The sequence below is a fragment of the Chaetodon auriga genome, chromosome 18 (assembly GCF_051107435.1).
Source record: "Chaetodon auriga isolate fChaAug3 chromosome 18, fChaAug3.hap1, whole genome shotgun sequence".
In the NCBI taxonomy this organism is placed as follows: domain Eukaryota; kingdom Metazoa; phylum Chordata; class Actinopteri; order Chaetodontiformes; family Chaetodontidae; genus Chaetodon; species Chaetodon auriga.
Genome location: NC_135091.1, coordinates 11791841 through 11803979, shown reverse-complemented (window position 1 = coordinate 11803979; position 12139 = coordinate 11791841). Strand labels below are relative to the sequence as shown.

The following is a 12139-nucleotide window of genomic DNA, read 5'->3' as shown; positions in this document are numbered from 1 at the left end:
TTTGATGTTTTGCAGTGAGGCCCTGATCTTGTAGACATTTAGATCACACACTGTGCCTGTGACTGATCAATCAAGCCAATTTTCCGACTAAACCTCAAAGGAAAACAAAATGACAAAGGCTGATCAAGGTCCTTTTGCTACCATACGTGCAAACGAATGCCCATAGTATTTATAATGAGATCACTGATCAATTGTAATTACCAATCAGGCTAAATGAATGCATCCAGCATTGTTGATTGCCTTTGTCTTGTAAGAGTTCATACCTTTAGCATGGTAACATATTACATTAGCATGCTAACATGCACACAACAGAATCCAGCTCATGCACTGCTCTTGACCAACCAACATTGCGTCTCAAGATCCACAAAACAATTTCAAAAAACAGTGCAAACGGGTTTTATTAATACAGTATAAATACAGTGATTAAGCTACATTATTTTACAAAGCCCGAGCTCAAGGTAAAACAACAAAGGAAACTAATTTATATATCTGTTCCAAGTTTGTAATTTTCATAGCACTCTATGAATCAAGTGCAAAGTAATAAAATCTGTAACGCAGGACCTCTGTGAGATCATCGGCTGTATTCCTAAATTATGTACAACTATACAGAACCAGTTTCTGTTCTTCAATCCCTCATGGGTGAAATGTTTCACAGTTTTAATTCTCATTATGATAGCTACTATGCTGTTGTGTTGGCCTATTTGCATTTCATTGCTACAGAATGTATGAAGAAAGTTTAGGTACATAAACTGTGTACAGTATATGAGAGAAACTGGCTTATCCATGTGTTAATGGTGAAATAGTCAAGAAAGGTCCCCAACTTGGTGTGGAAGGGCAGTGGTCACTGGACCGCCATTGCTACTGGGTTTGTCTTTTCCTTTCATGAAGAAGGTTAGCAGCTCCCCTTTCCCTTTGACAAATATTGGCCCTCTCCGGATGAAGCGGAAGCCATACTCCTTCAGGATGTCATAGCAGTCCTCCACCACCTGGGAGCAGAGCAGGACATAAAATTATGAAGAGATGAACCAAATCTGAGGTTGAAGCCAAGCATGAAATAAGAAAAAGGGAGTAATGCATGGAAACATCCAAGCATGTTGTGCTTTTGTGTTTGTGCTACCTGGATGTTTCCCATCACTCCAGTGGACTCCATTCTACTGGCTACATTGACTGTGTTGCCCCAGATATCATAGTGAGGTTTACGAGCTCCAATCACTCCAGCCAAAACTCCTCCCTTATTCAGACCTGAAGGGCATCGACATGGAAACGTGAACGTACAAGCTTGCCAATGTGCACGCACACAAGCTTACACAGAGAAACCCACATACACACACACGAACCGATTCGGAGCATGAAGTTATTGAAGGACTGTTTGTTGAGGTTGTTAAGGGTGACTTTCATAGCCAAGGCAAAGTCTGCCAGGTCAGCGAGGTGCTGCCAGCGCTCAATCAGTGACTGGTCCTCTGGCTGTGGAACAACAGCACAACTTCCACAGTTACTGTCATCACCACATGCAGCACCAGCTAAGACAAACAGCTACAACAGATTCTTATACTTGTACCGAGGTATATTTGTAAGATACTTGCAGGTAGAGTATGATACCTTGCTGTTGCTGTATCCATTTGTATTGCTCTCTGGGGTGAGTCCTGAGGCGGCCATGTAGGTGCTTCCTATTGTCTTGATTTTAGTGATGCAGCGGAACTCGTCCCTGTCTAGTAACTGGCAGGGAAAGCGGGCATTCAAGGGGAGTCGTGGGTATTTAAAACATTTGCAGGCTGTTCACCCCATGATGTCACATTCACACACACACACTGCTGGGACTCACGCTGTCAAAGTCTGAGATTATCTCATTGAGAATCCTGAGACACTCAAGGCCTCCGTTGTTGATGCTCTCCTCAGTGTAGAAATCAGAAAAGTTGGGGATGGAAGCAAACATCACTCCTATTTCATTGTAAGACTGGCTGTACAGCTCCTACAAATGACAAATGACATGGTGTTAGTTTCCACTGATTTTATATTTCTTCTTTGATAAACTACAGGACAGCTCTAATATGTAATTATGGAATCAACCACAAGATGGCAGTGATATGCAATGAATGAGGCACAGCACCCACAGCCACATATCTACATGATACCACAACTTGGCACATGCTCATCTACCTCATCTCTCTTCTTAGAGCCCAGGAAGTGTTTGGCAACATGCTCCGGCAGCATGTTGGTGACCAGCGCCTCGTTCCAGCGTCTCATCTCGAACACCCTCTCCTTTTGGTCGTGCACACCGATCTTCCACAGGAACAGCTTCCTGGACTGACGCTCCAACTACTCACACCACAGAAGGAATGAAAGTCATAAGTAGAAAGTCAAGTAAATTATTTGGAGGGGAAAAAAACAGTATGATAGAAATGTGATAATCGCTTTGTCCGGTCACAGGAAGCTTTCCTCAATAGATGCTGACTTTCAAGGCTGTAGCAGACAAGCTGTGGTTCAGCAAAGTGTGATACAGTGTGGGTGTACAGGAGACAGTGACTCACATGGCGGGCGAAGAAGTAGAAGCCAATCATCATGACAATGATCATCATGGTCATGAGGTACTTGGAGGGCACTATGGATGTTCTGGAAACACAAAGATAAGAAGCAGAATGATGGTAATACTATCATCATCATCATCATCATCATCATCATCATGTTGTTCATGAACGTACACTGGACTAACAATTGTATTTTGGAAACAACCTTCTCTATTGGCTTATCACAATTCATCTATGCATATCAAATAAAATGACAAACATTCACTGTTCATTGATCTACCCATTTCTCACCTGTATGAGGCAAACTGTATGTAATCATACAGGTCATATATGTCCCGCCAGCTGTAGATATTAACAGCTCCATTTGCTGTGACAACCAGCACCATGAGTCCCAGTTGAATCAGGTGGCTGACCTGCACCAACATGGCGGTGGCGATGAGGGACATTACAGCCATGAAGCTGTAGTGCTTTGGATTCTCTGCGCAGCCTCGGTCACCGAGGGACTCCAACATGGGGCCAGTGGTGCTGTTGAAGACTCGAAGGGACGGCGGGACACAGCTCAGCTGCAACGTTAGATATGGGGTGTAGGAGTAGTTTTCAGTAAGCATCTGCTATACAGCTCAGTATTCATGGAGTTCAAGTCACTCAGCTGGACTTGAAAAGTAAAATTCAACAAATTCATTCATTCATTTCAGGGTTTAAACATGAAACACAGTCTGAACATAATTTCCTCTGCCACTTTTAACTGTACTTTAGTGTTTACATTTTTACTGTTTGATTGAATTAAGTACAAGTATATAAATTAATATATAAACAAAGCATGTTCACTTCTTTTTCAAGCATTTTTGTCCAAGTGTGACTGTCACCTCCACATGACAGCTAAGACAGAAAAAAAAAATTAATGTTCTCTTTCTCTATTCCTGTCAGACCTTGAAGGCAGCAGTGTGTGTAACAGGCTGCTCCTGTGGGGCCGTGACAAATGAGCCAGCAGGCAGCAAGACAGACAACTAATGGACCCCACTGGGAACATGTAGTCAGACACATAAAAGGCAGTGATAGTTTGATGAGGACAAAGTGGAAACACACAAATGGAAAGACACACACACACACACACACACACACACACACACACACACACACACACATCAGGGATGGGTGACATGAAAATATGCACTGTGATAGCAACATTGGATTAAAGGGATGGAGTACCTTGATTTTTTAGAAATGTAATTATCTAAATTAGCGTAAAACAGAACATTTAAATCAACTTGTTTTACCATTAAATGCTTCTTCCACTGATTTTCCATGTTCTAAAATGAAATACACCGTCAGAGAAAACATGAGTGTCTTGCAGTCGTACCATGTCAGCGATCACAGCCATGGTAAGAACAAATATGGCCGCCATGGCCCATGTGTTTCTCGCCCATCGTGTGCGATCAATCCACACTGAGAAAGACACCAACCTCTTTGAGAACATCTGAGACACACAAACATCAGAGTCATTATCCAAAAAAGTGTTTTAGTTCATGTAATGTTTCTGTATACTGCATAAGATCCCGACAGTCTTGTGTTACAAATGCAATTTCACAAATCAGCATTGACTTTGACAAGAATTTCTGTACATCTGCATTAAACGTGAGTGTTGATCTTGAGCCAAAAAGCTTACAGAGTGCTGATCACACACATTCTTCAATAAACACAACCATGGACACTAATTTTGTTTTCGCACCCTGGGGAAGATGGCAGCCAGGGAGCACACGGTGAGGATAAGCAACAATACCTCTCCTATCGCGAGAGTCACATAGTTCACAGCCAACCTAGAACAGGAAAACACATCTTCAGTCAATCTCTTGGTTCGACGTTAACATTTTTAAAGCGAAATTGATTCAAATATGAATTCACAGACATCCAAAGGAGCGCTTCAAAGCAATCAAAGCAATACATGTGAGCTCACAGTGGGTCTACGAACACCTCCATGGCTGTAATGAAGAAGAGCACTATGAGGCAGCAGCAGAAGGCCGCTCCGCTTCGCTTCTCTTTCTCTGAGGAGTAGTGTTCCTCCAACTTCCCGTCCACAAAACGCAGTGACACAGGGTTGATCTGATGATACTTCAGTCTGTGAGGAGCACAGGGAGATATGGCAACAGCAATATGAGCTTGGGACGAGACAAACTCACAACGGCTGCAAATTAGTTCACAGCTAAATACATTTCTCCACAATTTCTGGTAATTTGCAAAATCAGAATTAAACTTTCATGTTATCCCTCTAACTCATTGTATCATGGTCCTCTGGTTTTGTTCTCTTTTTTGTCTCATTTTCTTACATTTGCTGACTTTCTCTATCCAGAAGCTCTTGCTGCAGTCGTCTGTTGATCACTTCTTCGTCAACCATCTTGTTCCTCTGAGGTTGTGAGCAAGACAAGAAAGATCAGTGAAGTTTGCAATTTGGAGATTTTACAGCTGGGCCTGTTTAAGTAGTTTACTTTGGACCCAGGTTTATAGTTGTCAAAAAAAAAGCCATTTATCATAATTCACCTCCTGTTTGGAGGCATTGGGTGTGGATTGGGGTGAGGCTGCATTCCCATTAGTTGCAGTAGTGTTGATCAGCTGGTTTGAATTTCTGTTTGACAATGTGCCTGGTTTCTGAGGGAGGAGAAGCAGGAGAAACACCCGTTCATTTGTTTTTCAAAAATAAAATAAAACATGTCTCTACAAAAACAAATTACTTTTTCATCTAATGTAGTGTTTGAAAAGTATGAATTTCAGCTACAAAGCAAAATCTCTAACTAAATAAATGAATAAAAGGAGAATTGCCTTGAAAGATGCAGGTCACTCACATTTCCGCTGAGCCCACTGGCCGCCTGTTTAGGCACTAGAACCAAGTAAGTGTCGATGCCTTTCTCCAGCAGGTACTCGCACCTCTCTCCACCATTCCCTGCCTCCAGCTCAAACTCTCCATGCAGGCTGTCCATGGTGCTCTGGGAAATATGCACTCTCCTGTGTGGGACACAAACCTGTTGAAACTAAACGCATGGAAGAATGTGACTGCTCACTGTGAAATAAAGTATTATTCTCTTACCCAGGAATCCCTCCAGACTCCATCTTATTGGCTACAGTGACATCTGTGGACCAAACGTCAAACTGCCACCTCTTCTGGCCGAGCACTCCTCCCAGCACGGTGCCGGAGTGAACGCCCACACGCATGTCCACTTCGGTTTTAGTCTTCTCTCGCACGTAGCTGGTGCCAGAGGGAAATCAGAGGCTGTCATTCTGTGACAAAAAGCCCACCTCTCTCCCCCTGTGTTGTCTTTTATGTCTCCTTGGCTTCTTCCATATTATTTCATAATATTATTGCTCCTTTCATTTTCCTTGTGTGAGCTTCTATATCTTTCTTAATGATGACTGCCTGTTGTCTTATGCACAAGATATGCAAACAAGCCGATAACCACCTCAACATCATCATCATGTCTTAAGTTAAAGTCACTACTTACGAGATGGCTTCTACCATCGCCAAACCCATCATTATGGAGCAGGCGGCATGGTCCTCTCTGAAGTCAGGAAGGCCACAGATGCAATAGTAGCAGTCTCCGAGGATTTTAATTCTCAGCTGGTGGTATTGCTGCAAGATGAAGTCCGAGCAAGAGAAATTGTGTGTACTATACTGAAATAAAGTGTAGCAAAGCAAAACACTGTCGATATCTAGAAAGAAGGCACTCACTGCTGCCAGTTTATCGAAGCGGGCAAACAGTTCATTAAGCAGCTTCACGAGCTCCTGGGCACTACAGGCTGAGGACAGCTGGGTGAAGCCCACTATGTCAGCAAACAGGATACTGGAACACAAGTGAAGAGGTTGCAGTGCAGTGTTTAACAAGATGTAAAAACCTTCCCTGTAACAATGATCATCACGACTGTTAAGAGCTTAGAAACCTCAAAAAAGAAGAAAAAGAAAAAAAAAAGCTGGCTCTGTGATGCTGACCTGACGTTTTCATGGCGGTACATGTACATGGTGTTGAACTGCTGCTGCTGGACCTCTTGCTGATTGGCCTGGTTCTTCATGCCCTGCAGCATCTCATCCGCTATGTGTTTGGGCAGGATGGACAGTAAGAGTTCCTCCTGCATGGAGACACAGGTGAGGAAAATGTTCATGTTCAGTAATGACAGACACGAAGAATAAATGATCCCTCTGTGAAGGCACCTGTGTGTGAAGCATGACTGAGGCAGTAAACAGATCCTAGCAGCCCTCAGGAGATCCTGTCAGCTGGTCAGATGTGATCTGGTTGGTTGGTTCTACCTGTCGTCTACCCAACTCCCCACTGAAAAGGCACTATGGGAATTCTATCCACTTTTTCCCCCTCTATCTGTTTCCGTTTCTCCACCCTCCTCTACATATCACCACAAACACCACGTTAAGACAGAGCAAAAGAACCATAAACAACATTCTCATTGTAGAGAAAGAGCAGGGTAGCTGCAAAAGGAATACAATAAGCAAGAATCAAACACAACAAAAGAGCAAAAACCTTTAAAATATCAACTCATTTCCTTCCATGGTTTTGGTAAAGGCTCTGTTGGTGTCACAGAGCTTATATTGTGTCAGGTCCCCGACGGTGGCTCCGCTGGTGAAAACAACAGTCTCTCTAATCAACCTGTTAGCCCTGAGCTGAGCAAAACATGCTGTAATTAGGCAGCACAGTGTTCCACCTCACAGGTGTATTTGTGTGTTTGTGCATATGTGTTTGTGTGTGTTTGCCCCAAATAAGAAAATGTATTATCTCATTAAGCAGATGTGTGATTGTGGGTGTGCTCTCTTACCTGCTGGGTGCTCTGCTCCTCCAGTGTGAGTTTGACCTCGAGTGACTGCCGAGCCTCCAGAAAAGCAGTCCTGTACTTCCTGTCCGCCATGTAGAATGACATCACACCCACTGTGGCTGCGCACAGGTACAGCATCACGTTGGCTAAGAGCTGAAGACAGCCAGAGAGGATGCGTGTTTGTATATTTGTGTGGTGCTTTCCTCATACTGCCACTTTGTAATTCTTAGTTCAAGCACAGGATCAGTCAACATGTGGAGCCGTGTGGAAACAGACTTGTCAATCCTTGACAATCACATATAGTGCATTGTATGTTCTAGATTGATCAACGATCAGCGACCAAATTAATCAAATTAGTGATGCTATGAGATAACATTTAATTCTATGGCCCTATAAACTGCCTAAGTGTGACAAAATTGTGCACAAAACACATGTTGAGCATTGTGGAGGAGTTAAAATCTCCTGCCTTTCAAACCTCTGCCTGTGGTGCATTATTCCCTAAAACGCAGATTCCCAACATTTTTGTCTTGTGACCACTGCCTTAAAATAAAGTGTGGACACCCTGCAGTCCCATGCAGCCCCTCCCCATCATTCTGCACACCTGTGTGACCATCTGTGACACCCTGAACCTCTTTCATCCTTTACATTTAATGTACTTTGTCATTAACCGCTTTACTGACGGCCATATTTACCTGTCTCACCAGCAGAGGCCCCTGCAGGTTATCCTCAAACCTTTGAGCCACAGTCACCCCTAGTACAAGCGTGTGTATCCCACAAGAGAGGGCTGTGAGAAGGAGCAGCGGCACCAGGTTCAGTGGGAGTGTCAGAAAGCTGGAGAAACTGAAAAATGCCTGCCAGCCCACAGAGTCGCTGGCATGAGGGAAACGCTCATAGTTTAGACCCATGTAACATAAAACGTGCACGGCGATCATGAGCCACAGGACGTACGGCACTGCGCCGCGTGAGACTGGTGACGCAGGCAGCTTCTGGAACCAGCACAGCGCGTAGAGCACCATGTCCGCAGCCAGCCCCACGGCAGCCACCACCACCATCGCCAGTTTGTCTTCAGTGTACACCACCGCGCACATGATGATGACAAAGCTGTTGAAAAGAGCGGCAAACATCGCCAGCAAGAGCAGGTTCTCTTGTCTCTGCCGGCGGAAGTAGCGCTGGTAAAGCCTCTCCAGCGACTCAGGCGTAAAGGTGAGGCGCGCTGAGCGCGGCAGGCAGCGGCAGCAGCCCGACTGCAGCACAGTCACATCACGCGTCCGAGCCGCGTCATGGCTGGAGTCACTGGGAACCTGCACGGAGTACTCCACTGAGTGCTCCGCAGTCGCCTCCGTGTCTGCTGTGTGGACCCGGTTCACAGACATGTCCGTTTCATTAAGGTAACCCTCCTGGTTTATGAAATAATACTGTCGTGCCAAATGTTTCCTCAGGTGCACGGAATGCCAGAATCCATGAAAAGCGATGTAAAGCGCCCCATTGTTGCGCTACTTTTGGAGATGATTGGTTTCGAGTAAAAATCCATCCATCTCAGAAAGTATTTCCATCATAAGGTGTCAAGTAACAATTAAACACCGTCTCAGTGACTAGTTTCACCCATATCCACAGAAACTCGCTTACCTTTTGAAAGTATTACCATATTTCTTCATTTTATGGTGCCATTAAATTCCTTAGAAGTGTATTAGATTGTCAGAGCTTCTCACAGGCTCGGAGCCGCTGGTCTGTCCCAGTAGAGAAACTTGCAACCTCTTCTTTCTTGCTACTGAAGTCCTGTGTCCTGCCATGGTAGACCAACAAAACCCTGAGCCACAGGTGGCTATCCATGTGCATGCAGCATGCCCTGTGTTCAGAGGGGGTAATATGAGTATATAGAGGCAGATGGACAAAGTGTTTTGACGTATGGATCCATATTCCTCGTAATCTTGGTAAGATCTGCACAGCCGACTGTTGTAAGATGCTCTTCAGTCTTCTGATGTGATTGTTTGCTCCTCTCTCCTCCCACTCCTCCCTCCCTTTTCTAAACAGCAAGTCCTCCTGTTACTGTTGCTAAGATGAAACCAAAGTAACTGCCAGCTTGCCGTCATGTCTTGGGAAATGTGGCAGTGATGGTGTGAAGAGGTGAGGAAAAGGGATCATTAAAGCTGCTCTGCAGAATGTTAACAACTGCCCATTCGTTTGATCCTCGAGTGTTTTTCAGGAATCAGAGAGAAATAAGAAGTCAATATTTCAGTGAATACATACACAAATACAGGCTTAGTTAAAATCAAGCATCCATTTTATTCATCAGTAGCCACAATAATACATGTCTGTGACACGATTGTCAGGACCGACAAGCAAATGTGCTTTTTAGGGAAAATATTACACAATAGGCTGAATTTAACCTCACATTGATGTGCTATAATTACTTGTATGTCCATGTAGAATTGCCATAATGTAAAAACACACACACACCTGAATATACACACAAATCTCCCTTCAGTGTTTGAGGTTGTGTTCAGACACTGTTGCAGGGGCAGGAGAAAAACTCAGTTCAATCACTCTCTGTGTGCATTTGTTGTTGGTGGTGATTTTCCTATCGTACCACTAAGAGTACTTCCCAAAGCCAACCCTATAGCCACCAGAACTCCCACAGTCCCCAGTCTCCCCAGAGCTGCGGTACCCAACGCTGCAGCCCCAAGTGCCCCAGCTCCAATAGGTGCTGCTGCTGCGGTGACCGTCTCCATGCCGATTCCTATAATTAGCTGTGGCCCTGTGAGGAGGCCCCTTTGCAAATTCACCTGAGTGTGGAAAGGGCTCTTTGGTGCACCCAGAACAAATGCCCCTACTGCAACAAGGGTGACTGTCACAAGGTCTGAAGTTGTCGGCGAAGTTGCTGTCAGCGCTACACCTCGCATTGCCAGAATCGCACCGACAACCACTGAAGCCAAAACTGTTAAAGCTGAATTTCTAGATCCGAATGCTTGTTTGGCTCCAACGCTTGCGGCTCCGAGTGACAACCCTGCAGCTGTAGCTGCTCCTAACGCTCCCCCCATGCTGCTTCGGGCCCCTAGAGAAGAGCTCCAATGCAGAATGGCTCTTAGGGCAACTGATGATATTATGGCAGCTCCCTCAGCGACCTCTCCAGCCATGTTTGGTCCCAGCCCAACTGTGGCCACTGTGCCCAAGCCAGCCCCGAGCAGCCCTGCAGACAGAAATGCGACCCAGAGGACCGACCGCAGCATCAAAACCACCTCTGCTTCAGACCCTTCTCCTGCTTCACCTGCCCCTAAACCCACTGAAAATCCCATTATCCCCACAACAACAGAATAGAAGAATATCCTCTCCAAAAGTTGGCACTCAGTTTTTGGTCTTTGGGTAATCCTCTCTCTCAAAGCTTTTCGAAGGGCACAAAGGACAGAGATGGTCAATCCCATGATGAAGAGTCCAAGTATGGCACCCATTCTTCCATATACGACACTGAGGTAGAGAGTGGTGAAGATGATTAACAGGGCTGTGGTCATGTCACTAATATTGGAGTATGAGTACACTATAAGGGCTAGGATGCCTTGAGCTGCAATGTAGATCCATGGTGGAAGGATGCCCGCTAACACTCCAGTAGCGACAGCACCCACCGCAACAGAGGCTCCTATTGTGAACTCCACTAACCACGGTGGCCTCACTCCAATTTTGGTCCACATCTTCATCGCCATTGCAGAAAGGAGGAACCCGCTTCCCAAAGAAACGAGCGCTGAGGTGAACACGAGGCACGCCGTCACTACCCCGACACCCGTGGAACCGGCTCGCCCAGCGATTAGAGTCGCGGCGGTCAGCAGGACGCCATCTTGTGTCAGTGTGGGCTCGACCGCAAATAGTGCAGCTTCTCCAAAAGCAAAGCCTGCTGCTGCGCTTCGCAGGATTGTCCTCGCCGCACCAAAAACACCTGGGAAGGAGGTGGAGACTTAACTTAAAGTGTCACTTAAAACTTACTTTTACACAAGAAGTTCAGTTTACATTATGATTTTTCATAGGATCGAATTGGACAGGATCAAACAGTGCATAAAGTACTTAAAATGAGGTTACTCTCCACCTGCTGCATTAAATTGCTGCTTATATGATAAAGAATCGATAGTAATCCAATATTATATACAGTATTACAGTACAGAACTCTGAAATAGGGGTACTTTTATGTTTGGTATTTTAAGTATATCTAGATAATCCATCTGTATTTTTATTAGCTACATTTTGAATGCAGGATTTTAACTTGTAATGCAGCCATTTTTATTATGATAGTGATCCCTTTACTCTCTGTAAATAAAGGATCTGAATACTTTCCACCACTTGTATGCGCAGACAGTCGTGCACACGCTATGAACCGCTCCTGTCACTTTAAGAGGAAACTTAATGAGTCCAGGCTGAAACTTAAAACCAGGAAGTCTGTCTGTATTATGAAAGAACAACAAACATTTCAGCAGACTGTTTCACCACCTGCAGATCTGTGTCGGTGCAGTTCATACTCTGAAAAAAGAGTTATTTATACTGCTGTACTCGGGGTAAAATTTAGGTATTAGAACAACGACTCTATGAGTGACTGCAGCTGATAGATCCTGTTCTAGGATCAACTCTTGAGTCCTCGAGCTATCACATGAAAGCAGCTGCATGGATATCTGATCCACTGTTCAAAATCTCCGCTCTAGCTTTTCCAATTGGCCATTTTTCACTTAAGTGCATTTCTTATGTCATCTCACCCATGTTCGTTTCTGCCATAGCTCCTTGTGCCTCGGGCTCCTTTTCTTCTTCTTTGAGGTTTGACAGCAGCTGGCATC

At 44.8% G+C, this 12139-nt stretch overlaps 2 protein-coding genes across 3 annotated transcripts; both read right to left on the bottom strand.

The window, feature by feature from the left end:
* Positions 1 to 400: 400 nt before the first annotated feature.
* LOC143336454 (adenylate cyclase type 3-like) lies at positions 401 to 9280 on the bottom strand. Of its 2 annotated transcripts, none has more exons than XM_076756651.1 (20): positions 8024 to 9280; positions 7335 to 7484; positions 6502 to 6638; positions 6244 to 6355; positions 6017 to 6144; positions 5605 to 5763; positions 5363 to 5522; positions 5061 to 5168; positions 4850 to 4926; positions 4480 to 4641; positions 4255 to 4342; positions 3886 to 4002; positions 2817 to 3088; positions 2529 to 2610; positions 2158 to 2316; positions 1823 to 1969; positions 1600 to 1716; positions 1338 to 1464; positions 1118 to 1242; positions 401 to 986 (listed from the first exon to the last, which is right to left on the bottom strand). In XM_076756651.1, exons 1-20 carry the CDS (start codon positions 8702 to 8704, stop codon positions 804 to 806), a joined length of 3291 nt encoding a protein of 1096 aa, XP_076612766.1. In that variant the 5' UTR covers positions 8705 to 9280; the 3' UTR covers positions 401 to 803. The 2 variants fall into 2 exon arrangements, with proteins under 2 accessions (XP_076612766.1, XP_076612767.1); XM_076756652.1 differs by having other exon boundaries at positions 5363 to 5519.
* Positions 9281 to 9594: 314 nt separating this feature from the next.
* Positions 9595 to 12139, bottom strand: LOC143336455 (uncharacterized). Its single transcript, XM_076756653.1, has 2 exons — positions 12062 to 12139; positions 9595 to 11256 (listed from the first exon to the last, which is right to left on the bottom strand). The coding sequence occupies exons 1-2, from the start codon at positions 12078 to 12080 to the stop codon at positions 9872 to 9874; spliced, it is 1404 nt and encodes a 467-aa protein (XP_076612768.1). The 5' UTR covers positions 12081 to 12139; the 3' UTR covers positions 9595 to 9871.

Excerpts from the sequence above, each read along its gene's own strand:
- LOC143336454 (XM_076756651.1), bottom strand. The coding sequence starts at position 8,704 with ATGTCTGTGAACCGGGTCCACACAGCAGACACGGAGGCGACTGCGGAG. Across the intron at positions 6,639-7,334 it reads AGGAGCAGAGCACCCAGCAG|GAGGAACTCTTACTGTCCAT; the intron begins GTAAGAGAGCAC and ends GTCTCCATGCAG. Across the intron at positions 5,169-5,362 it reads CCAGTGGGCTCAGCGGAAAT|AAACCAGGCACATTGTCAAA; the intron begins GTGAGTGACCTG and ends CTCCTCCCTCAG.